Here is a 26,032-nt window from a genome sequence, read left to right on the forward strand (position 1 = left end):
GGTCAGGGAAAACAACCTTACGCTGCCCTATCTGGCACTTAGTATCCTTGATAGTGAAGCCAACTTTTTGCAGAGCCTCCAAAACATTCTTAAGGTGGACCAGGTGATCCACCCAGGTGGAGCTAAAGACAGCTATATCATCAAGATCGGCTGCCCTAGAGGCTTCCAGACCTGTGAGAACTTTATTCACCAACCTTTGGAATGTGGCAGGTGCATTCTTCAAATGAAAGGGCATTATAATAAATTGATAATGCCGTCTTTGGTTTGGCATCCTCAATAGCCAACAGTACGGTCAAATATACTTAAGAACTTGACTAAGGTGTCAATAAGCTCATCTGACCTAGGAATTGGGTGAGCATCAGTCCTAGTGACTGCATTGAATCCCCTGTAGTCTACACAAAACCTCTGCCCTCTTTTTCCACCCTGGGTGTGAGGTTTGGGTACTAGGCCTACTGGGCTAGCCCAAAGGATATCTGAGGACTCAATTACTCCAAACTCCAGCATATTTTGGTCCTCTGTCCTGATGCAATCTCTGACATGGTCGGGCTGCCTGTAGATTTTATTCTTAACAGGTAGACTCTCCCCTGTGTCCACTTCATGGGTACACCAGGTGGTTTGGCTGGGATTTAGAGAAAACAAGTGCCTGTATTGACTGAACACCTTCCTGCAATCAATCTGTTATTGATTAATGAGGCTGCCTGCCAAGGCTACTCCATCAACGGATCCATCATCAGGGTTTTGTGAGAGATCAGGCCTCAGTTGCCATGAGCAAGCCCATGTTGACCAATCAACAAAAGGTTTCAGCCTGTTCACATGAAGCACCCTGTGGGGGCTTCTGGGAGTGCCAAGGTCTACCAAATAGGTGACCTCACCCTTTTGTTAAGTATGGTGTGGGGTCCACTCCATTAGTCCTGGAGAGCTGCTGTTGCCACAGGCTCCAAAGATATTACTAGTAAAATGCCTTTGTGAATAGCAAACAATTGTAAACGTACACAAAGTATAGGTTTACCATTGTGAATCAGGCCAAAAGACACCAAAACACAGTTATCAATTGGTTACTGAAGTCCATGCAGATGAAAAAACAGTAGATCATTGCAGTCATTAGCCAATGATCTACTGTTTTTTCATCTGCATGGACTTCAGTAACCAATTGATAACTGTGTTTTGGTGTCTTTTGGCCTGATTCACGATGGTAAACATATACTTTGTGTAATGTGTAATATATATATATATATATATATATATATATACATATATATTCCCCAATAGAGAGGTCGCTCCTGGGGGGGTTAGCAGCACACACACAATGGCGGCAGCAACACGAGCGGAGACCTGAACTCCCAAATGCAAATAAAGCCAGACGCGTTTCAAGCCGTAGCCCTTGTTCACTGGCTTGCACAAAGTCAAAGGAGGCAGCATTCTGTTTGGAACATAATTTATTCAATTAAACAGTCCCACCCCATTGGCCGCCATCAGACAAGGCATTGTGGGACACGTAGTTCCTGTGCTGGCTGTCGGTTCTGTTTACCCCAGTGGGTTAGTTGCCCCCGTTGTTACATACAGTCCAAGTGGAGTTATTGTTCAAATTCTAATCCCAAATGGGTGAAAGTTCTAGAGCAAACTCTGGTTGCTCACCAATGTCACCCACAGGGGAGGCCCCCTCTACTCCGAAAGTGCACGCAGTAGCGAGCACTGGGATCCACAGGTTATGTGGCGGGACCTCTCTGCGACCGGACCAGCCGCTATACACAAGAAACGACGGGTTGTCCCCAATAGAGAGGTCGCTCCTGAGGGGGGGTTAGCAGCACACACACCAATGGCAGCAGCAACTCGGTTTGGAACTGTGAGCAGTGAATGGATTGAGGGGGGCCTGAGCCACTGGTATATATAGGTGGCATAACGGCTCTTACAACGCTTTACTCTGCCCAATGGGGCTTGATATTTAGCAACAGCGAACATTGGCAACCACTGGGGATTTGCACTTGGTCTACATCAGGAACTGCAAATACCAGAATTCTCCCTGATGACGCCTATTGGGGCGGGACTTTAACTTCAGAATAAAACATGTGCAATTAATTTGCCTAAGTTTCCTGTTGTTCCAGCCAGTGATCAAGGGCGAGAGATATGGTGGGCTGCATTGTCACTACCAGCGGCAAACAAGTGTGAAACCCCTTCGAGTGCGGCATTCCAATGGGACAAGATTATATATATATATATATATATATACACATATATATATATATATATATATATATATATATCCACACGGGTACTCAGCAAGAAGCGGCGAAGTATCCTGCACCAACGCCGCCTTCAGAAAACAGCAGACCCAAAGATTTTCCGTGAGTTATTTTATTCTGCAACAACCAGACAGCATAACGTTTCGGCCTCCCAGAGGCCTTGGTCACATGGTGTTCACAAGGGAAACAGCAGAATTTAAAGTGCAAGTGCAGTTAGCAGTAACCAACCAACGTGGCGCATTTAGCAACAGTGTAATAGACATAGTGAATATACTACAAGTCAAGATTGTTTGACGTTGAAATTACACCACAGATATTTTATCTGATTGCCAGTATTGGGATGAATCCCTAAAAATACTTTTAAAACCTGTAGTTGCATATAAGCTGTGCAATATATATATGTATATATATGTATGTAAATTCGCCACATCCGCTGGAGCAGCCGCCTCAGCTCTCGATTTAAATGACGAAAGAACAGACCCAGATTTTGTGCTTAATTGAGGTGTTTATTCTTCTCCAGCAAGCCTGCCGCCTCCATTACGCGTTTCGCCTCTTACAAAGCTTGATCACATGGCGAGTTGCTGAGAGCAAATGCCGAGATTTAAAGTGCCAGTGCGCGCGCCATTTTTTCAAATTGGGTAAACAACATGGAAAAAATACTCCATTCACATGTGTTAAATCAATCTGTAACATCACAATACAAAGTTCGATGTACATCCGACCAATTCATAAAATATATAAATAAATACGTATTTAAATATTTTAAAAACAAAATTCATTTTGTTCAACATTATATCTGTATAAATACAGTAATATTATTCAGTGGGAATATGTACAACCCTCCACCCAATTCATTCAATTGCAGGTCTCTCTGCTTATATCTCCATTGCGATCTGTACACCATACTCTGTAAAATATAGAGCCCAAGTGGGCTGAAACCCCGCGAAAAAATATCCACATTCTAGCTGTTTGTCTTATTCTCTGCACATAATAAAGTGAGTGCATAATTTCTTTTTTTCAATATTACTAAAGTGCAAGTGCAAGTGCTTGTTAAAAACAATCAATAACTCAGAAATGGAATTGATGGTAAATCCCTAGATAGCCATCCAGGGTTGCCCTCATTAAATTAGTGAAGCTCTCCAAATACACATATTAAGAGGAAAATGCGGCACATAATTCTAGATCACATAATTCTTTCAATTGCAATACCACAGACGAAAAAAATGCACATACAGCAAATGTGAGTCCCTGCTACCTGCTAACAGTAATTCGATGTTGATCACCTCTGAGGAGAATACGCTGATGGATTGCCTCGATCTGTATCTAACAAGGTTATTGGTATAGCCTTGTACACTGATACTTGCTTTAAACCGACCCCTCACCTAATATTGTATGTATTACGGGGGATCAATGAGTGTTGCGATATATTATAGACAAGTATACAGATCCTCTGTTGCGTTCAACCCATATGGTTGCTTACTGTTTAATTCCAGGATGTATCTCTTTTCGAGTAAACGAAGCCTCGTATCTCGATTACCCCCTCTCTTCATAGGCCAGACTGTATCTATTGCAAAATAGGACAAATGAACAGGATTGGAACCATGTTCTTGCTCAAAATGCCTTGCCACCGGGTAGGCCTGATCCTTATTATTTATAGCTCTAATGTGCTGTAGCACACGCTTGTGGACCGGCAGTCGGGTACTGCCAACATACCGGAGCCCACAAGTGCACTCGAGCACATAGACTGCATAATCTGTTTTGCAGTTAAGGCGTTTGGTAATCTCTCTAGGGGTTTCTGAGAATGGGACAGTATATTTGGTCCTATTAATCCCATGTCTGCATGCCTTGCATTGCGAACATTTCTTGAAACCTCTGCCTAAGGCCTTCCAAGTAGTGGACATCTGGGGTTCCAAAGTATTTTTGACCAGAGATCTGGCCATGGATATCGATTTTCTGAATGTGAGGAGTGGTTTATTCAACACTTTATCGCCAATGACTGGATCACCTAATATAAGGTTCCAGTTCGGACTGAATATTTTTCTAATGGCAGAATGCTGTCGGCTATATGCAACAATCATGCGAGGCTTGATTATCTCCCCAGCCGGGGATGTATCTACCTCTCTATATTGGGTATATATATATTATCCTACTGCTATATTACTGTATAGGAAGGGATGAGTCATTTTATATAAGTGCATAAATGCAAGCAAAATTAAGTTTCATCACTATTTCTTTAAAGGTTGAGTAGTATCGCGTTACTACAATGGCAAATATAGTGTAGCATATTTTGTATTTTTTTTATTATTTAAGGACACTTTACTACACTAAATTCCCCTCAAAACTCAGAATGCAAACCAAGGGGCCGATTAAGATAGCGGTTTTCCCGCATCCTCCGGGCCGGCGGAAGCCACCGCCGGCCCGGAGGATGCGGGAAAACCGCTGCGGAGCCTCGAAAGACCCACCGCCATATTAGGATGGCGGTGGGTCTTGAAATCCGTCCGCAGCCTTTCTGCCGCGGTCGCCTTCCGACCGCGGCGGAAAAGCTTTAACATGGCTGGGGGTGTCTATCAGACACCGCCAGCCACATTAGGATGGTGTAAAATGTATGCTTTTCTGCTGCTGCTTTTCCGCCGTGGAAAAGCATACGGAACTTCACTTCGGGGCCCGTTGCGGGCCCCCTGGGTGAAGGGAGGGTGGGGGTGCACATGGATTTGGTGAACAAAGCAGAAGGCACCCTGCGGTGCCTGCCGCTTTATGCACGAAAAACATTAAATATTAAAAAAATTAAAAAGACACTGTACTCCACTATATTTCTCCTTAAATATAACCTAGTTCTCTTTTTTCAAATTTCTGTGTTCATAAAAAAAAAAAAAAAATTAAGTACTATAGTACTTACTGGGTAGTACTGTGGTACTCCATTACCTTTATTAAAACGATATAAATACATTTAAATAATTTCTCCCTATATATTACCACTTTAATAAAACAGTAATAGATAGGGGGGAAATAAAACCTACTTATTACCTTTATCTTGGGCCCTAACCGAGAACACAACCAACGTGTGGAGAAAACAACATAGCTTCCTTTCACTTTTGTAAAGGAAGCGGTTAGCCAATGAAATACTGCCTCGTCATCAGCATATACCGCAGTATAAGTACAAAATAACTGAAGAGATTCATGAAATAGCTAAAAGAACCCCTTACACACCAAATTCTATACTCCTACCAAATTTCATTTAAAATCCAGTCACCAATTTTGCCGCTAAGCCAGTCTAAAAAGTCCATGGAAACTACATTGGTTAAAAAATTTGTTATGACGTGCATATAGTTGCTACTTTCTTTGGGGAGGAGACTCTAAGCATCTACAACTTATACAATGATTACCTTTAAGTTAGGCTTAGTATCAATGCACCTACAATCCATGTTTCAGGGATGTGAAACAATATCAAAGATTAGATGTTTGCAAACACAAAAATATGGTTATTCAAAAAAGTTTCTTTTTTTTTATTTCATTTTTTTTTAATACCACAAACCAAAATATGCCATTCCATGGCCTGTTTCTGGCTTCTGGCTCCTGCTGTCCGAGGAGACAGCGGATCATAAACCATTTAAGCACTGGAGTCAAAAACACAGAATTTCACTCTACAGACTTAAGAGTGGCGATTAACCCCTTAGCTACGGATGCTTTTTCATGCGCTTGAGCCCTTGTTTTAAGTTGAACCTACCAGACAGCACAAGCATCTGTTGTAGACCTACAGTGGGTCTAGAGCCCGCCTATTCCTTACCATTGTTTGGCTTTGTTGTTGCACTTATTGACTTGCTTCTTATTTGATGGCTAGTTTTCCTCTTCTTGATTTTTCACTCCCCTAAAGTGTAGCCTCTACGATCACTCTGAATGGCAGACTTGTTTCTCTCAACTGCCCACATTTAACCTCATCAGCGCGGCGCAAATTTGTGCACTGAACGTTCCATTGGGCTTATGGACTCATGACGGAATGGTTCCGTCATGAGCACAGGCCAACCGACGCTCATGACGGAACCGTTCCGTCATGAGCATCAAAGTGGTTAGTTAAGGAACTACGTGTTTCCTTTTCATTCAGCACCGCATGAGTGTATGTGTTTGCTACATCTCACCCTCTTGAGCTGCTTCCCCTGTCAAATTGTCCATCATACTGTGTTGCTTCCCACACCTCCTGGCTTGTCTGTAAAGCGCAGCAATATGGATATTTTTGGTGGGGTACGGCTAAAAAGCAAATTTTAAGAGTTGTTTTTGTATTATCTCCTGCATTTCATCTATAGTGTGAAAGCACTGCTTTAATACAGACATACTTTCATGGCACTGGGGCAGGGCTATCTGCTGGACTCACCCAGCAATGTCCTGGTAGCAAATAAATCTGCTCGCTAGGCTAGTGAAGAAAGGGCAAATGGTTGAAGCTCGTGAAAAGTAATTTAGGCCGTGGGGGAAGTGTTCCCCTTAACATTCTGACAGCCCCTTATTCTTTTTAAAAATCTGTTCAGAATTTCCAGAGGGAGAAGCTTTCGAGATACAAGACATTACTTTTCTTCCAATATATTAAAATGTTTTTTTAGCAATTCTTTTGAGACAACATTATCAAAGGCAATAGCTTTGCCAGTGATTTTTTAAATATTGTGGGTACTGTGCGCTTACGTCTAATTTTTTCCAAATATGGTATCAGTGCCACACTTGCGCTCTTTTTTTCTCTCAACATCTACAACTTATACAATGATTACCTTTAAGTTAAGCTTAGTATCAATGCACCTACAATCTATGTTTCAGGGATGTGAAACAATATCAAAGATTAGATGTTTGCAAACACAAAAATATGGTTATTCAAAAAGGTTTGTTTTTTTCCTTTCTTTTTTTTTTATACCACAAACCAAAATATGCCATTCCATGGCCTGTTTCTGGCTCCTGGTGTCTGAGGAGACAGCGGATCATAAACCATTTAAGCACTGGAGACAAAACACAGAATTTCACTCCACTGACTTAAGAGTGGGGATTAACCCCTTAGCTACGGATGCTTTTTCATGCGCTTGAGACCTTGTTTTAAGTTGAACCTACCAGACAGCGCAAGCATCTGTTGTAGACCTACAGTGGGTCTAGAGCCCGCCTATTCCTTACCATTGTTTGGCTTTATTGTTGCACTTATTGACTTGCTTCTTATTTGATGGCTAGTTTTCCTCTTCTTGATTTTTCACTCCCCTAAAGTGCGGCCTCTTTACGATCATTCTGAATGGCATACTTGTTTCTCTCAACTTCCCACATTTAAGGAACTACGTGTTCCCTTTTCATTCAGCACCGCATGAGTGTATGTGTTTGCTATATCTCACCCTCTTGAGCTGCTTCCCCTGTCAAATAGGGAACCTTCCAACTCAACATCAAACAAAGTCCAAACACACTGAGGAGCTGGTCAGATCTCTATTCCTTGTGAGGGTATATGACTAAAAACCACTTTAAAAAACAGAAAGACTGCCAGAAGGACCCACATTAAATTATGCTTATTGTTGCATTTAAAAGTATGCAACTTGTTATATCCCACACTAGCTGAATGTGCTCCGAAGCTGTGTGATGCAGCAGGACAAAAACAAAGGAGTAAGCAGTCGGGCTTTAGCAATGCATTTATTAAAATATATCCTTCACAGGAACACCTGCCACGCTGTCAGTAGAAAATAACCAAAGCACAGACAGCTGTACTTCAACTAGTAAATCCCCTTACAGCATATAGTTCCACTGACTGAGAACTATATGGTAATGCTTATCAGTTTGATGTATTAGGGGAAAGACAGAACAAACCTTGAATGGTTTATTGAGAGTCGGCGGAATGTGTGTGGGTAAGGACGTTGTGGGTTGGGTACCCTTCTTGACTTCAGAACTAGTGCTGAACAAGAGAAGGAGTAGTATTAAAACAAGTGGGAAAATTGCTTTACGGGATAGCAGTAGCACAGTTACAATGGAAAAGTCCTTCATTTAGACAGCAGTAACCAATCAAGCAATCTTCTTTATTTTTTCAGCATTGACTGGTGTTTAATAAAAACACATAAAAGTTTACATATTCAAATTAGATCAATACCATTTAGTATAATTTTTAGTTAAAAGCTAAATTCTGAAGAAAAATATACCCTTCTCATTTGCAATGTTTAACAAGCATTGGCATAGCCAATAGGTCTCGCCTTCGGGACCGCATAAGTGTTTAGCCGTGCGGAGCCGGCTATGACCGTTAATAATAGATTGGGGATTGGTGCATAAAATAAAGTAACAATAAGTGAAATAAGGTGGCTTGAAGAAGCCGACAATCTGGTTCTACAACTGGCCTTTCAGACCTTGGGCAGGGGCTTGCGCATGTCGATCATTCAGCAGCATCCGATTTCTGTTTGTTTACAAACTCGAGTGCACACCAGCATCAATCCTAAACACAAACTACATCTGCGAGAGCATGGTCACGTGGGAAGGGAGCAACGTGGCTGAGGAGAAAGGAGCTTGGGGCCAAGGCATTAAGGACGGCACAAGTTAACAATGACTCAAAAGGGGTGGGGGGCTGCCTCGTAAATGAAGTAACAGAGATGCAAGAGTCCTGTCACAGATCTAAGGGGGAGATAGTGGCATAAGAAAAAATATTAAAGGCACAGAGGTGGGACAAAGAAGATAGATGGAGGGAGATGTGGCAGAGCGCGTTAGTGAGTTTTGTAAAGTGAAAAACGAGTGAGTATAGACCTCATACTCTTGGATTGCTGGCTTGACTAATAAGTGCATCTGTTTACTTTTCGGCTTTACAAATCCAGCAATAAGGGCCCCTTTAATGGTTGTGCCGTGCATTTGCACTGCTTGGGCACATTGGTGACAGTGGTTAACAGCGTGGCGCTATATTGAAGCAACGCATGCGACCTGGTTTGCATTCCAGCGCGCTGCGGGCTGCTCAGATTTCCACGCGTGCGCACAGGATCGGATGGAGACATTACTGCAGGAGGCGCAGTGTCTCAGATCGGAGCGGGGCTGGGATCTCTAGCCGGGGAGTTATATAAGGAATTAGAGAGATACATAACAAGAAGCGGCCCCCATTGCCAAAGCCAGTGTCCCGCGACTGCTAGATGGGGGCAGCCGTTAATAAAGTGAAAGCGTGCAAGGCATGCTGGAAATACAACAAGAAGCGGCTGCCATAACCGAAGCGGGTCTACATGAGTGCTATATGTTTTGCTGATAAAGCACAACAAGCTGTGCTCACCAGGGCATAGCATGTGCATAAGTGGAGTGCCAGGCTGTGCAAAAGTAAAGAAAAGCACATGGCTGCTTAAAGAGGCAACTAATGTAACAAACATTTGCCGCGCGAAGCTTGTAGTAATGAAAAAAAAAAAACACGCTGGTGATGTGCACGCGCAGCAGCGCAAAAAAGTGAAAGTTATCGCGTTGGATGGGAGGCAGATGGCGGCTGCGTGTGTGAACGCAAGCGCTAGGCCACCAATAGCCTGTGACAGCACTTCGAAAACCCAGATACTAAATGTCTTGCAGAGCAGCGCATGTGCTGGCTCAGCGAGACCTAAAAACAACAACTCACTACCTCTATATACATGATCTGGCATTATCGCACTCTTCTATTAAACTTTCCTCATCCAACTTGAGATTGCACATTCTTTCTAGCAGAATGCACCCTTTTACCCAAATTACAGCACATACAAGTTAGCAATAAACAAAAATAATCTGTAAAGGCCATATACTGAACCTCGTACAGATCAGATCTTAATAATGTTAATAATAGTCTTCAATTTTTAACAGCCTTGCAATCGTTAACTACAGTACACAAATCGTAGGTACAACAAAACATCAAAGTGCAGATACTAATACCGTAAAGTGCATATGTCAAATAAAGTGCAGGTCGAATCATAGTGACGATGACAATAGACTGGAATTTTAACGGCCTTATAATCATTTGTTGCAATACACAAAGCCTATGTTATTAAAATATAAGTACAGATAGTAATATGTTATATATAAATCACTACCCATCAGGTATAAATTCTATAAGCCAAACGTCTCAAATACATCTCACTAAAAAAATGCTATGCATTATTGTGAGACTAGTTAAAAACCTCTCTTACACGTGGACAGGCTGCCCACGGATATGAAGCTACAGACTTAAACATTATTTTCTCATCCGTCGTAAAACAGAAAGTTAGGCAGGGTTAACGGAGCTAGCATCATAGTACCTAAAAAGGGTCAGCAACCATCTTTTACTAGAAATAATAGATTTTGTGAGAAAAAAAAAGTGTAAAATGTCATCTTTTCCCCCATGCATATAATCACAATATTTGCTTCCTCTCTGAAGTCAACACAGTGACAAGGTAATCCCTGGTAGGAAAAATGTCCAATCTATATTAATTTTACTACGGAGTTTTATATAGTGCTAACTTGACTTGAAGGTATCGGGTATCAGAGTGCTTTATATAGCGCCAGTTGCGTTACAGGAGGGCACATTAATTTTTGTTAGGCACGGGGAGATTACGTGATTTGCCCAGAATCACAGGATGTTCAGCGTCATTGCCGAGACTCGAACCCAGATCCCAAGATTCGAGGTCGACCACCCTAGCCGTTAGGTCAACTCCTCTTGCCCTAATTTGGTACAGATAGAACTTCCAAATGGGATTTACTTCACACACAAAGTAGTCTCTCAATATACTACCTGGTTTTAACCTGGCTAATTTTAATTTCCACTCACGTTTGTAATAGCTATCCTTCACAATGTCAAAGGTGTCATGCCCATCCTTACTCATATCTGCCCACATGCCCACCCAATTGCATTTCTATTAGCAAACTTCTCCTATGCATTAACAAATTTCCTTGACTCAGACCACCACATCTAGAAACATTCTCCAAGGACCACAGAAATATGGTGGCTGTGTGGCTCCTTACCAACCTGATTTAGTACAGCAGCAGTTTTATTGTTGTCAGATCCGTGATGAGAGTTAGCTCAAGTTCCATATAAAGTGCTAACAAGAGGGAGTATGGTCCCAACTTTAACAGAGCCCTCAAAGTTATTTTCTACCACTTACAAAGAATCTAAATTACCATAACCCCAGAGCTCAGCCCAATAGATTGCAGCTGCTACCGATATGAATCTATATACCGACAATATGGTATTGATGACCTGTGCACCTGCTTTTGCCTAAATGTTAGTACCACCCAAGAGTACAGCAATACGGTTGTTCTGGTCTTCAGCATTTGGGCCTTCCAGCTAAGTTTCTCCGTAACCACATCCCAAATAATCAGACCTTCACACTCTTAATGCAATTGTTTTTCCTCTTTAGTCCCTGGGATGATCTTAATACCATGACATTAGTATTACTGCTGTTGATGGGAAGAGCCTTCTTATTACAATAATCAGTAAAACCTTTCACCAACCTATGCAACGAGTTCTCCGTTTGGGCCAACAGAACCGCATCATCTGCAAAAAGGAGGATTGGAACTTTGTAGCCACCTATCAGAGACATCAAAAGAATTCTTCAATAGGAGGTCGGCTATACCATTTAGAAATAGATTAAAGAATAGAGGTGCTAACACATCCCTGTTGAACGCTTTTTTTCTATCAGAAATGTGTTGCTACATTCCCCAGCTGGTCAGCACCCAACCTTAGTTGTGTTGTCTGTATGTAGGCCCTTTATTATACGTAAATTAGTACCCTCTACTCCCTGCATAGCCAACTTTTTCCATACACTTGTCTACTCAACAAGATCGAACACTGACTTCAGGTTAATAAATGTTAGGCACAATTAAGCTCTTTTTATTTCAATGTATTTATGGCATATCATTTATAGCCATACAATTTGGTCAACTGTTCCCAACCTAGGCCTGAAGCAAGCTCAGTTAAAATGTTTTCTTTATCCACTCAACTTTGGAGTCTATTTAATAGAACTGAGCCAAGAATTTTACATGCACCGTCAAGAAGGGAAATGGGGGAACAGTTGAAAGGGCAGTTACGATTTCCTTTTTTATAACTAGGTACAAGAACTGCTGACGGCCATGAATGGGGGATATTATTACTGGCTATGGAGACATTAAATACCTTGGTAAGTACCATATCTCACAAGTGCTGATCTCCTTAGAAGAGATCTGTAGGCAGCAGATCCGGACCTGGGGCTTTACATTCTTTCATACTGGCCAACACCCTTTCCACTTCTGGTACTAAGATACCTATGAAGGGTTACATTGAGCACTGTTTCTACACAATATAGACTCCAAGTTACTTACATCGGAGTTGTCACACCTATAAAGATCACTAAAGTGGTTAATGCACTCCATAGGGCCTATATAGCATTCTAGCTTATTTGTCTTTCCCCTCTCTACCCTTGAAACAAAGTTCCAAAATCTCTTGGTATTCTTCGCATACGCTGATTCCTTCAGTTCAGCCAACTGAGCATTCTGTGCTGCTTGCTTAACACATTTTTATATTCTATCTTATAGACTTGCAAAAGCCCTTCACTGGCTCATCATGATGACGTAACTTAAGAGCCTGCAAGACTAAGTTTCATGGTATAGCACTCGCTATCATAAAGCTGAGGCAGTTGTGGGCACTCGAAGTTCCATTCGCTGCTAGTTCTGGTTTCGACCACAGTAGTTTCAATTTCTGGACCATTAAATCATACGTATACACTACACCAAAACTGGCATCATCTCAAGCATTAAGAATACTTGTCGATAATAGCATTATATATAGGGGGGGGGGGGTGATTTCCTTAAGATATTTTCCTCTATTGTATGCTCTTTCTATTATTATGGGGGAGAATATCAGGCCCGTACTCCTGTATGTTCTTGCTCATACTCTTGCCCACATTCCAATTCATTGGTAATTGTGATCTTTGTTTTCATTAAGAGGGGATCCTGGTCGCTCTTCACAACTGTCATATCATCCACATTTCTCCATTCTATATTGAATAAAATATAATCAGAGAAGCTCTTTTACCATTATTATAGGTCATATTGACGGACTGTCGGAGAGGGTGCATCCAATCTGAAAACTCAACGGATAATTTAAAAAGTGCTCCCCTTTCTTGGATACTTTTCCTAGTTGAATATCCGGATATGGAACACCTAGCCAATAATCATCAGCCAGTACTGCTTTGTTAAGAATTTCATCAGTCGGTTGAGTGTTAAACTCCCCACAAATCAGTACCATATGGTTACCCAACTTGGCTCTCTGTCACTTATGCTTACTACATATTCAACACAATTCCCCCAAAATCGCTGGGACTTCGGGTGACCAACCAGAGGGAATATATACACATTTACAATAAATCGACAAAAACTTCTTTAGCAGGCATTATTAGCCTTACATGCAGTACATTAGGGTTAAGGGAATATCTACCAAGATCCTCTACCTCACAATTACAATCAATCGATCGATCCATCAGTAGATCTGTAGGCGCTGGCAGGGTCCAGCGAGTTTAACTCAGACGTTGTGAGCCCCCAAACTGGTCGACCACTATCCTACCGCTTAGCTGGTTCCATGTACCCCAAAAACCCACTTACAGGTTTTTCTGACAAAGATGGGTTTCCTGGAAACAACATACTGCATATTTGTTGCTGAATTCTAGACAATCACTGTCCTCCTCTCTACTATCCAAACCTGCCACGTTCCATCAAATAATCCTCTTTCGGACATTGTTGTCCTACCACCAGTCTTTTGGAATACGTCCTTTGTACTATCAGAAGTTATGTGGTTCCAGTTAAATAAATCAGACAGATGATCAATGTTATTCCTGCTCTTACTTACCAGAGCTAAGGCGAGCAAGGACCAGTCTTGGCCTTCTTCCTTGTCAGCAACTTTTCCTATAGTCAGTACTTTTATTAACCATGCATAATCATTTGCTGTAAAATGTAAATTTGAGAACTTAGCTTCGCTTGGGCTCTGGTGATTATTTGGGCCTCGATTTTTTTAATAGACCACAGTCCCATTGTGAAGGTAGCTTAGTAGTCTCCTTCAATGAAGGATTATGTACTTGCAAGGTATTATCTTTGAACATTGGTTGATGGAATGAAATCTATTCCCATAAAATGAAAGTCATATTGATTCAGGACAAGCCTACTTATGCTAGATGTTACAAACTCCTGATGAGTAGTTTGGCAGATCCTGGCATCGTACGTTCCTGATTGACTCATTAGGGTTACTCTCTTTAGGCCTTGAAGTGTTACTACCCTCAATTCCAGGATTGGGTATAGAAGGGTCAGGAGCCTGGACCAGTTTAAGGGGGTTGTAGCACTAAAATCAGGTAATAGAACAAATTCACGATAGCTGGTTAAAATGCCCCTTTCTCTTAGGTCCACCTTCTCGGCATCAGACTTTGCATTCGCTCCAGAAGGCTCAGTATTTGTAATTAAAAGCCCAGGTTTTACTTTATCATAGAACAGGCATTGGCATAGCCAATAGATCTCGCCTTTGGGACCTTATAAGTGTTTAGTTAAGCAGCACGGTATCTTTGGTGCAACAACATCAAGTGTTGCATGGCTAAACACTTTGGAGTCCCAAAGGCGAGACCTATTGGCTATGCCAATGCTTGTTAAACCATGTTGTACAGCAGCAGGCTGCTGTGCAACATGGCTGAAAGTGAAGGAAAAAAGAAAATCACTAAAAACGCAGTCAACGCTGGCAGAATGCATAACATGGCAAAATAAGATAGACAAAGCCGAATAGCTCTACTCTTTGGCTTTGTTAACCCCTTCCATGCTGGTGACGAACCCCAGCCGTCACGCTCTGCGGCGCTCGTGTGCTAATGACGGCTGGGGTTCGTCACGGCCCCGCCCTGTTCTTTGGTTTACCGCACAGCGGCGGAAACGGCCCAGCATGGAAGGGGTTAATGTTTTTAATGCCAAAAACGTAAATAAACAAAGTTTAAAAAAACACCATGACAGTGCCAGCGCTAACCGCATTATATCAACTTTTCTTGTGTTTTTTACTATTCGCTATGGATTGTAAGACTATAGTCTTTACCAAGGCATGTATGGTAAAGGCATGTGTGTGATAAAGGCACATGCATGATAAAGACGTGTGATAAAGGCACTGCGTGGTAATGCCTATGTTGTAAAGGCAGCTTCCCTCCACATTCATGCTGCACAGCAGCCGCACTGTTGTAAAACAAGTAAACAAGTAAACAAGCATTTACAATGCAATAGGTCTCGCAGCATTAAAGTTTGAGTTACTGGCATTGTAAATGACAATGCTTTGCATTAATTTTTTTTTTTTTTATTTGCAGTTGGTATATAAACATTGTTTGTGAATGGTTAGCTGTTGCTTATGATAAGCAAAGTTGGCAGTAATATAGAGTGCTAGTCTTGCTTGTTATAAGCATACTGATTTAAAGCGCTCTGATTCCTGCAGGTAAAGTTTGCGCTATACAAAAGTGAAAACTAATAAATAAATTTAAAAAAGCCCACCTGTACCACGTCCGTTCTTATTTCTTTGATGCCACATATCTTTGGGTCCCTGTATTTATTAACTGCACCCGGCTGTGGGAAGCCTCCATGGCAGGAACAACGCGTTGCAGGGCAGACAAGGGCAATGTAGCCACTGTCCTGCGGCTGCACCGCGGGGTAACAGTGTAGGGGCAGGAAGGCAGGCAGTTGGTAGTGCTGTGCCATAGCAGTGTAGTTCTCTGTGTATGCTGGGCAAGGGGGTTGCTATTGGCTGACAAGAAGTGGTGAGGAGGTGCCGGTTCGGTATGCCTGCTTCTGGATCTTGGGCAAGCGACAGTTAAAAAACAAGCCCCTTGCACCACCGGTACATCACTTTGAATATGGGGAAAAGTGATGTATTGGTGGCGTAAGGGGCTTGTAAATAAGCCCCTTTGTGTGGAAAACTACATATTATGAAGCATATAATGGATTATGTGGCAAGTTATAAATCCACACTTCTGTCCAAAACACCAGAGACACTGAACCGCATAATTCAACTCAAATAGGGATTAGTGTGCAGGGGCATCGCATGAGGTATAGAGCAAGTTTTGAGCAACTGAGTATGAGAGAGTGCTCATATTCACCGATGCGGAGATGACCACACAGCTCCAGAGCCCCGTGAAGCAGGTCAAGTGCAGCTCAACGTCATTCACTATTCATGCAGTTTGTACGGAGCGTGATATACATCATATTCATCTCATATCAGCGGTCTAAGTGCATTACAAACAAGCATTGGCAAAGCCAATAGGTCTTGTCTATGCAAGATATATTGGCTTTGTCAAAATCTTTTAGCCATGTTGCACAGCAGCTTGGCTACTGTGCAGCATGGCTGAAAGTTAGAAAAAAAGCTCTATGGTGCTGCCAGTGCTGGTTGTGTCAATGCTTTCTTTTTCTGCCAAGAGTGGTGGGATAAGCAACACAGTGCAGGAGTGGACAAGGCAAGCAACACAACATAGGAGGGGGATGGAGCAAGCAACATAATGAGGCAGGGCCATCAGGGTGAGGGGGCAAGCAACACAATGCGGCAGCGGATTCAGGTGTACCGGGCAAGCAACAAAATGCAGGAGGGGATGAGTGCAAATGAGAAAGAATCAGAGGAGAGACGGCCTGCAAACACATGCACTCTTGTTGTGTGCTGCAAATAAAGGAAACAAGAGAGGTAAGGGACGGGCAGAGGGATCAGCGACAGAGGAGGGAAGGACAGGGCAGGCGGGGAAGGAGCGGGGCAGACATGAAAGGATAAACTGCAGTCAAGACAAATGACAGGATCTCTCACCCGGCTCCAGCTCTTCAGTTGACAGCTGTCGCTATGGAGACAGAACAGGAAGTCGTCACCGGAAGTGCCGGTTGCTATGGATGCACGGTGTTGCCAGCGGGAGGGCCAAGTTTCGGTAGAGGTGGTCACTTGACCTACTGCCAGGGACACAGTGAGCTCGAGAGAGAGACCCCTCACAAATGCTGCAGTATGGTCGTCATAGCTTCCCGGAACCCTTTCCACCAACCACCCTGAGCCTTGAGTGTGGCTATAGAGCATCAAGAGCTCGCACCGGAGCTGACTTTGGGGGTAAAAAACCACAAGCAGAAAAACAGGAGGGCGAACCTTTCAGAGTGAATGAAACACGCTGTGTATTAGAGCTGCGGACGTACCTTCTTACACACAAAGAGACACAGAGGACATACGGACGGGGTCGTCTGAGCAGAGCTCAGGCCGGGCCGCTTTCGGCCGTCGAGCTGCTCCCTGCGTAGTTGCTGTCTCACCTTCTGGCTGGCCAAAAACGGAAGTTCAGGAGCGTAACATCGTGGGGCGGGACTTCCGCGGTGACGCGGGCTACCAGGCCTGAGGGAAGCCCCGCGTGTGGTGATGCGGCGTAGAAAAAAACAGGGGAGTGCGGAGCATGTAGAAGCGCAGCGACGCGCCAAAAGAGCCCAGTGAGTGGAGGGGGGATATGTGTGTGTGTGTGCGTGTGTGTGTGTGTGTGTGTGAAAGCAGGGGGAGGTGTGGCTGTGTGTGTTGGAGCTTCCCAGGAGATGTGCACACGCGCGTGCGCGGCCCGCACCGATCCAATTCTTGAAGATGTGCGTGGCCATCTCTTGTCTCCTGGGAAGCTGTGCTGGTGACTATAGTGGCGAGACCGCGCTTTCACGCGGTAATCGCCACGAGACCTAAAAACAACATTGAAAAAGCCAATTCTGCATAGGCGAATCGTATTGGATTTGCAAATGCTTGTAACATAAAATACAACTGTCTGGGCAAAGATTTCCCAGCGTTCGTGACAATTTTACATCCAATTATAGCAATAAGGAAATCAAAGGAGGTCAGCCAATCTCTGCAAAGGGCCTTCCACTTTGTGCAACATGTGTTGCTGTGGTTTTATTAACTTTGGTCAATTTAAGCCTGAAACCTTTCCTTTTTTGTTAAAATCTGCACATTATGCACTAGATGATGGATTATGTGGCAAATGCAGCGAATCCTTAATTATGCAGAAAATGCTGCAACTGCTAAATCGCATAATCCAGTGGCTCTGCTCTGAGCCAACTGTCTAAAGATGTGGTAAGTACAAACAAGCTTGCCTATTTTGCTTACATTTCTCTGCTTTACTCCATGCTTAAGCGGAGCCACAAATTTGCCATGTTATTTGCGCATCCTCTGAACTTATCGCACATTTTACCAACATTTTCCCCATATCCCTATAAACCCACACTCTACCTACCTTGCACAACAACCAAAGCAATCTCATGCCTGACCAGGTCAAGGATATGCAGGGATATAGATATTTTACAAATAAATTGTTGCCCCCTGTTGTATGGTATATGATGGATTGGTTATTTATGTAGCGCTTCCTAATGCTGACGAGGTGCTGAAGCAGTTGTAGACGGGTAGCACGCTACTCCATTACTTCTAGGTGTTTCTGATCAGATCAATCATAATTGCCATGCTTCGTACCAGATTCAACATGTGAAGTCACTTGCGGTGCCAAAGAAAACTGCACGACTTGTGCTGCTGGATAGTCAAAAGTTTGGTCCCTAGCAAGCAAACAACCACTGCCCTGGGATTCCTAGGTCACTTAGGACCCAGTGCCTGGTCTATTTACTACCAGAACGCACCGCTGGGCAATGGCAGCACTTCTCAGCCATACCCACACTAGGGGGCATTAATACGCTGTGAATAGGTCTAAGGCTGTGCGAAGCCAAAACAGCAGTGTTTGCGTTGTTTTAAATAAATGACAATAATGAATTTTATGCCTTAACACCTCTTAATACAGGACAGTTTAGAGAAATGCCCTCTTTGTGCACCATGTTCTCTCGTATAGTATATTAAATCACAGGGTTTCCTTTGTGTAACAACTTCCCAACCATGTGAAATGTCCCCCATAACCTTGCCCCTCCACCACCCTTCATGTCCCATTCGCCATGGGACAAGTCTGTGCTTTTCATGATTCTGTTCCTCTTCTCGGTTTATAAAAAAACAAATTAAATTGAGCTTCAAGGCATTGTCTCTCACCTGGTCTAACAATAGAACAATCCGAATTATGAAGCTTTGGGGCTCATATCAGTTTGTTCTGTTAATTGTTCCTGTTAAGCCACGAGCAGGGTGAAGCTGGGGTGGGGTGAATGGAAAATCTCCCTTTAAGAGCAAATGTTTCAATCCGGGGAGCAATCTCAGTTGCATTAGATATGGCAAAGGGTGCATGTGTGTGGTAGAGACGGGGCTCGTGTACGGACGGAGCACACCAGGATGGACAAGCTAGAGCCTGGGAGCCTGCTGAAGTCGTCGTACCAGAGACGGGGTGGGCTGCCTCGATGGATTTGATGAGGGTAGGTTAGTGTCGGGGGGATGAACAGAGGGATGAATGGATAGATAGAGTCAAAGAGGGGTGTGTGTGTGTGCCTGAGGCGAATGGACAATTGGGTGGTGAATTGATGAGTTTGCTTGGTAGGGTTTGGGTTGATGGATATATAAATGGGTTAGTTGGAGTAAGCTGAGATGGAGGAATAGATCTAGGCAGGGAGTGCATAGCAATAAATGGATCGCTGATGGTTAGTGGATGGATTTGGGGTGGTTTTCAAGTGGGTGGGTGAAGGAATGTAGGAATCTATGGGTGAATGGATGGATGACTAATGTGAGGTGAATTGATGAGTTGGTTGTTTGAATTGGGTTGGAAAATAGATGAATGTGGAGAGTGGTTGGGTGATGAATCGATGGGTAGTGGATGGATTTGAGTGGGTTGGTATGATGTGTCAGTGGATGGTTTGGATGGACGTATGGGTGAACTGATAGAATACTGAATTGACTGTTCAGACAAGCACGTTCTCCACCCTTTGATGCATGGCTATTTCTGTATGTTCCAAGTTTCCTGGTACTTTTAATGAAAAACTGCTGTCATGGAGTTTATTGTAAAGCATCTATTTCAACGTTTGCTAGTACAAACGCATAGGTACATGGAGGGAAGAGGAGATGTGTGTACTACTCCATCTAGCTTCCTCATACTAAAAATGTTGAGCCATATTTAAAAGGCAATGTGGGCATATTAGACCAAACCTCCCATTATAACAAATATAAAATGCATAAGAACCCCTCATGCATACAGTACATGTCCCTTCCTTTCCACACAAAAGGCTTCATCGGTCTGAGGCACTAGTTGCTTTTGTAAAGAAGAGCATGTCGCCTTGTTACTTCGAGAGCCCTGAGGTTTATTATGTACATGGTTGTAAAAGTGAATGGGGAAAGGATGTGGCGTTATGGCCAGAGCTTAAGGCTTGGAAAGTGGCAAAGTATGGTTGAGTCTCGGCATTGGCTCAATCTTCTGTGATTCTGGGCAAACCCCTTAATCTTCCCTTGCCTAAATATCAATGTCTCCTTGTGCAAAGTATCTGGTGCTCATGGAAAGTGCTCGATTTCACACTATGTTTAACAGCAAAAAAATGCTACAGCTTATCTTTGCTACTTTGACAATGGCAAGTCCTAAAAAGAGGACTTCAATCCAAGCGCACAATGTGAACATATGTAGTGTGACTGGTGTTCATGTAAAGCGCCCTCATACATTCCAGTCATGTTCGCACTTTTTAAAAAGAAGAAATAGTACTTCAATCAAAACGGATGGACACTTATCAACGTAAATCAATCTATACTACGGTCATGCACCACACACAAACAAGTAAGGGATTCTGGAAGTGACGGCACTGCACGCGCTGTCGAATGATAAGTCAGCGAAGAGTGATGAAGTTGCCAGCGAATGGTAAATAAAGGCTGCCTGCAAGCCCAACCTAAACAAGCATTGGCCGAGCGCGTGCGTATGTGTGCGCACTGTCTGCTCTTTATCAAAGCACACACTCGTTATTGTGGCGCGCCGCTGTGCACTCCGGCAAGCTGTAAGCCGCCACAAGCACGACTATGTGCTTAGAAAAAGAGCTGTACGACGGCTAAAGGTCTCCTATTCAGCACATGCGCGTGGGTAGGCGAGACCTAAAAAGGGGTGCAAATGGGTGTTAATAAGCACAATTTCTCAGCCCTCCCTGCCAGTATATCTTTATAATGTTTTACGTTGACTGCATCTTCTGCAGAGCTCACATTCATAACTTTAATTTTATCTGGAGGCTCTTTAGATGGCCTCTTACTTTTCACCCTTTTGGATAGCCAATTCTTTCTCTGTGCTTTTCCCCCATGCTTCTTCAACTTTAAGCCTTTTCCCATATCCTTTTCACTTTTTTGCTTAACAGTGTCTCTGTTCTCCACTGCTCACCAAAGTAACCAAGATTAAAATTAAATCATTTGTGGTGAGGTGGGGGGGGGGGATTTGAAGTGCTTTTTTGGCGAGTAGCAGGCTACTCCAAAACCCATAAAGGATTAGTGGTGAATAAGTATAGTAGAAATATGAAAGTAAATTTGAGTGGTGGATATGTTAGTCAGTTATTTGGATTGAGAAGGGTAGTGGAGAGAAAAAGATTTGAATTTATATAGCGCTTGCTACCCTTGATGGGGTGTCGAAGCGCTTCTGCACCTATAAAGGATTAGTGGTGAATTAGTATAGTGAAAATATGAAAGTAATTTGAGTGGTGGATATGTCAGTCAGATTATTTGGACTGAGAAGGATTGTGGAGGGATAGAGGGATGCATTTCTATAGCGTTTGCGACCCCTGATGAGGGGTTGAAGTGTTTCTTCCCCGCGAGTAGCATGCTACTCTGGAACCTACACAGTGTTAGTGGTGTATTACTAATTGTATCCTTTACTACAAAGTATATTATGACAACTCTTAGATTTCTGTTATATCATCATCTGAAAAACTTCCCTTATTGCAACATGTCTAGTTGCATTATCTACATCTCGTCTTATTATTCATTCCGCTTTTATCTTTAGTTGGTGACCGTACTGTGATAAGCACATTTTTTTATTGTTCTCTCCCCCTCCAATGCACGGTTTACTTATTTTTCATGCCGTATTTTTTTTATCTCTGGTTTGCTTCCTTAATGCCTGCCTACTATGTAATGCAATTTCCTTCTGTTTTTTACAGTATGTAAAGCGCTCTGATATCAACGGGTCAAGCTAGCGTTATATAAAACTTTTAAAAATAAAATAAAAATCAGGGGTGTGGAATTGAATAAAATATCTACTTGTCCATGGAACATGGAGATTCATAAATCTACTTGTCCTGTAACTATAACCACTTGTCACTTTGGTTCCATGTAGTGCACCGTCAAATAATGGCAGCATTGATTATATAAGAGCTTTGATAATAGCCTCCCTGGTTACGTCAGGCTCATATTATAGAAGGTTTCGAATACTAGTGATTTCTTTATTTTGCCTCTTTTGTGCAGATCTACCCATTCATCATTTCATTCACCCACTGATATCTAGCATTTCACTTTTACATTGGCATCCATTCTTTCTTTCATCAGACTTTCCCCATTCTGTGTGTCCGTCCATCCATCCATCCATCCGCCAATCCATATTCAAACCTACCCATCCATCCCCAACCATATCCATCCATCTATGCCATTGGTCCATCCTTCCGATCACCCATCCTTCCGCTCATCCATCAATGTACCCTTCCACTCATCCATCCTTCCACTCATCCATCAATTTACCCTTTCAGTCATCCATCCTTTAGCTTACTAATCAATCCACCCTGCAACCCATCTATCTTTTCACCCTTTCCTTCATCAACACATCCATCATCCCTGTCTCTCATCCATCCTTTCACTCATTCATCCATCTAGCAAGTCACTCTTATACTCACTGATCTATCCACCCTTTCACCCACATCCATCCATCCATCCTCTCACTCACTCACCGTTACATGTTAATTATGGGCCTTTGACTGCTGAGCTACAGACAGATGAGGCCCATCAAGAGTTCCACCCCCGATGGAGCTGCTAAAGTGAAGGGGTTCATGATGCCCCTGGCCAAACCTATCCTTCCAGCTCTAAATCCATTATTTAAACCCATCCATCCCTCCTTCCTTCCACTCATCCATCCATCCTTTCGCTCATCCATCCATCCACTTTCACCCCAACCATCCTACTTTTTACTCATATCCATCTACCCTTTCATTTATCGCTCCATTCACTGTTTCACTCAACTATCCACCCTTCTACCCATCAATCTATCCATCCTTCCACCCAGCCATCCATCAATTCCACCATCCATTCATCCACTCTCTCTCATCCATCAAGCCACCTTTTCATTCAACTATTTATCCATTCACTCACCCATCCACTTTCACCCCATCCATTAATTCACCTTTGCACTCATCCATCCATTCTTTCACTCATCCATCCTTTCACTCATTCATCCATGTATATATCCTTTCACGTCAATTATGAACCTTTGTCTAGACCTGCAGAAAGAAGAGGCCCATCAAGAACTCTACAGCCGCTGTAGCTGCTACATCGGCGTGTTCAGATGCCCTTGGCACACATGAAGTGAGATAAGAGGACCAGTGCAAGGACAGACAGGAGGGTGTGCCAGAGGACTGCATGAAATCCCAATGGGGAAACTATTGAGCGTTATTGTAAGCCCTGGATGATGTAGGATAACAGAGGCCAAGGGGGGCGGTTCAGGACAGTCAGAGGGGGCAGCAGAGGGGGGTAGGGTGGGATTAGCAAATTCAGGCACCAGGTGAAACATAAGGTGCACAGTAAAGGAAAAGTGCAAAGGAGGCTTGTGCAAGAGCTGCATGAGCATGGAAAACATGGCGCTTTACTGCAGGCACCGGGAGTGGAGGGTGAGGATTTGGGGCTGATTGAGGTCCAAAAGGTGAAGCACAGAATAAAAGGCAGGAGGTCACAAGGTTCAAGTCAGAGATGGAGCCAAGCACTGATAACATTACATTCCAGTGATGTGTGTGTTCTGGAGCTGCAGAAGCTCCATGTTTGTTTTGTGCTCGAAGAAAATAAAAGGGGCAGGGGAGGAAGCCACATATGAGCTTCGGGGAGAAAGCAAAAAGACTCCAGTGCTGTGGATGTTTTATACGGAGCTGCAACTTTGAGCTCAGCTCCATCATGTTGTTCTTATGTCTTCGGAAATTAAAGTGCAGGCCCCAGCTTTTGCATTGACCCTTTCACTGCCAATACACTTTGCAGAGCTGCTTATTAACTGGCTGTGACCAACAGGGTTGAACAGCTGTGTATCAGATTACCGCAAGACTGTCTACTTGTCCTTTGGACAAAATAGAAATTAAAACCTCTTGCCCTTGTAAGAAATCTAGATGTCTCGGGAGTCAGGAAATGCCCACCCCTGAAAAATGTACACACACTAAAACTTGGTACTCTGGAAGACAACTGTTTTGGAAAATAAATGTGAATCCCCATGTCAATCAGCAGCTTCTCCCTGGACTCTTGCCATTCAAATTACGAGAGCCTAATTAGTAATCTAATCAAACTGTGTCTAGAAAACCACAGAGATAACTGCACAACCTTATTGTACACAGAATGTTGTCTTACTGTTTTACAGAAACCAACAACCACATCCAACAAGTCTTTATTTCATACATTGTAATCTGTATTTCCTGAGTGAGAAACGTAGAAAAGGTTAATCTAAAAGGGAAGGATTATCTCACCAGGGACGTAACAGTCGCATAGCTATAAAAGCAGTCTCAAATACAGCGGATCAGTTGTGCAGCCCATATGTGCATACTGGAACCGCTGTTCCCTTAGAAATACATGTCGTGCACATTGCCTGCAGCAGTGTTGTCAGAAAGGACCTCTAAAGCAGAGAAGTAGTACTTGTAATATATTTGGAAATCCATGGCACCGGGGCAACAAGAACACTTTTAGAAATGCGCTGTATCGAAACAGATGTTTTATAAATGTCAAAACACAGCACATATAGTAGGCGAGGCTGTCAGCTAATAAGGTGGGCTTAGCAGGTGGGGCATGATAGCATCACTGTAAACAACAGGGCAAAACCAATATGGACAGTGACGCTGTCAGATGGGAATAGGGGCTAACGCTCTACACACCTGTCCTGGATTTGATTTCGCACAGGGACCAGGCAGATCCTCTTACCGTAGGTCTCGGACATGATCTCTCCGAGCCGGTTCAACACAACGAATTCTCTCTTCACCCAGGTCAATTCGGCCGCAGGGAGTGAAGGCAATCCAACATGGCGGTCCCGGCCTTCCCACCGCAGCTTCCTGCGCATACACGTCAACGCGCTGCGGAGTAATGCAGGACACGCCTTCCAGAAAACTATCTAGTGGGTTTGGGGGAGGGTAAAAGAGAAAGTAAGAGAGAGAGAGAGCATTCAAGCATAGTTTACAGACTGAAACGTTCTCCGTATTATTTCTACTTCCCAAGGCTCAGGCTCACGCTTTCAGTTTACGAGATATGAGGCAGTCCAACATGGCCACCGCACTATCGCAATCACAAGTGCATTCCAAACGATGCATGACTCGCTCTGTAAGCAAACGAACGTCCACACCACAACAGAACAGGCTCACATACTTTAAATTGATTAACGGGTTGTAAACTATTTTCGTCTTTACCAGTTGTACTTTATGTGGCCAAAAACTGCTAAATCTAACCAGTCATTAGTTCGCATCATGCACAGCTAAATTTGGATATTACTTCACACTGATCAAACTCTTTACAGTTTCTTAAAGTTTTATGTTTACTTCGTTAGGGAAAGCTTTAAACATTGAATACGCACACTGACAGTCACGTCTCTTCTGCTAGGTGACGCATATCTTCAGGGTAAAAGTTCCAACAAAGAACTAGAATACTATCACAAACTAAAGGACTGGCAAATGCAGGTGCCATGCTTCAAAGGGTCGGAGCGAAGACATTTACTGATAAACTAATTCACAGAGGCTCCAAATGTGTACATTTATTTACTGAA

General features: G+C 43.2%; 1 protein-coding gene across 3 annotated transcripts in view; it reads right to left on the reverse strand.

Moving 5' to 3' along the window:
* RAB4B (RAB4B, member RAS oncogene family) overlaps window positions 1-25,369 on the reverse strand; it is a 237,689-nt gene extending 212,320 nt beyond the window's left edge. For all 3 annotated transcript variants that reach the window (XR_015299958.1, XR_015299957.1, XM_086938008.1), the window contains exon 1: window positions 25,201-25,369. Coding sequence is in view for 1 of the 3 variants with exons in the window: in XM_086938008.1 (XP_086794134.1) it covers window positions 25,201-25,336 (136 nt within the window). In the remaining 2 variants the exon portion in view is untranslated. The remainder of the gene's footprint in view (window positions 1-25,200) is intronic.
* Between the last annotated feature and the right edge of the window lie 663 nt (window positions 25,370-26,032).

The sequence above is a fragment of the Lissotriton vulgaris genome, chromosome 9 (genome assembly GCF_964263255.1).
Source record: "Lissotriton vulgaris chromosome 9, aLisVul1.2, whole genome shotgun sequence".
NCBI lineage: Eukaryota > Metazoa > Chordata > Amphibia > Caudata > Salamandridae > Lissotriton > Lissotriton vulgaris.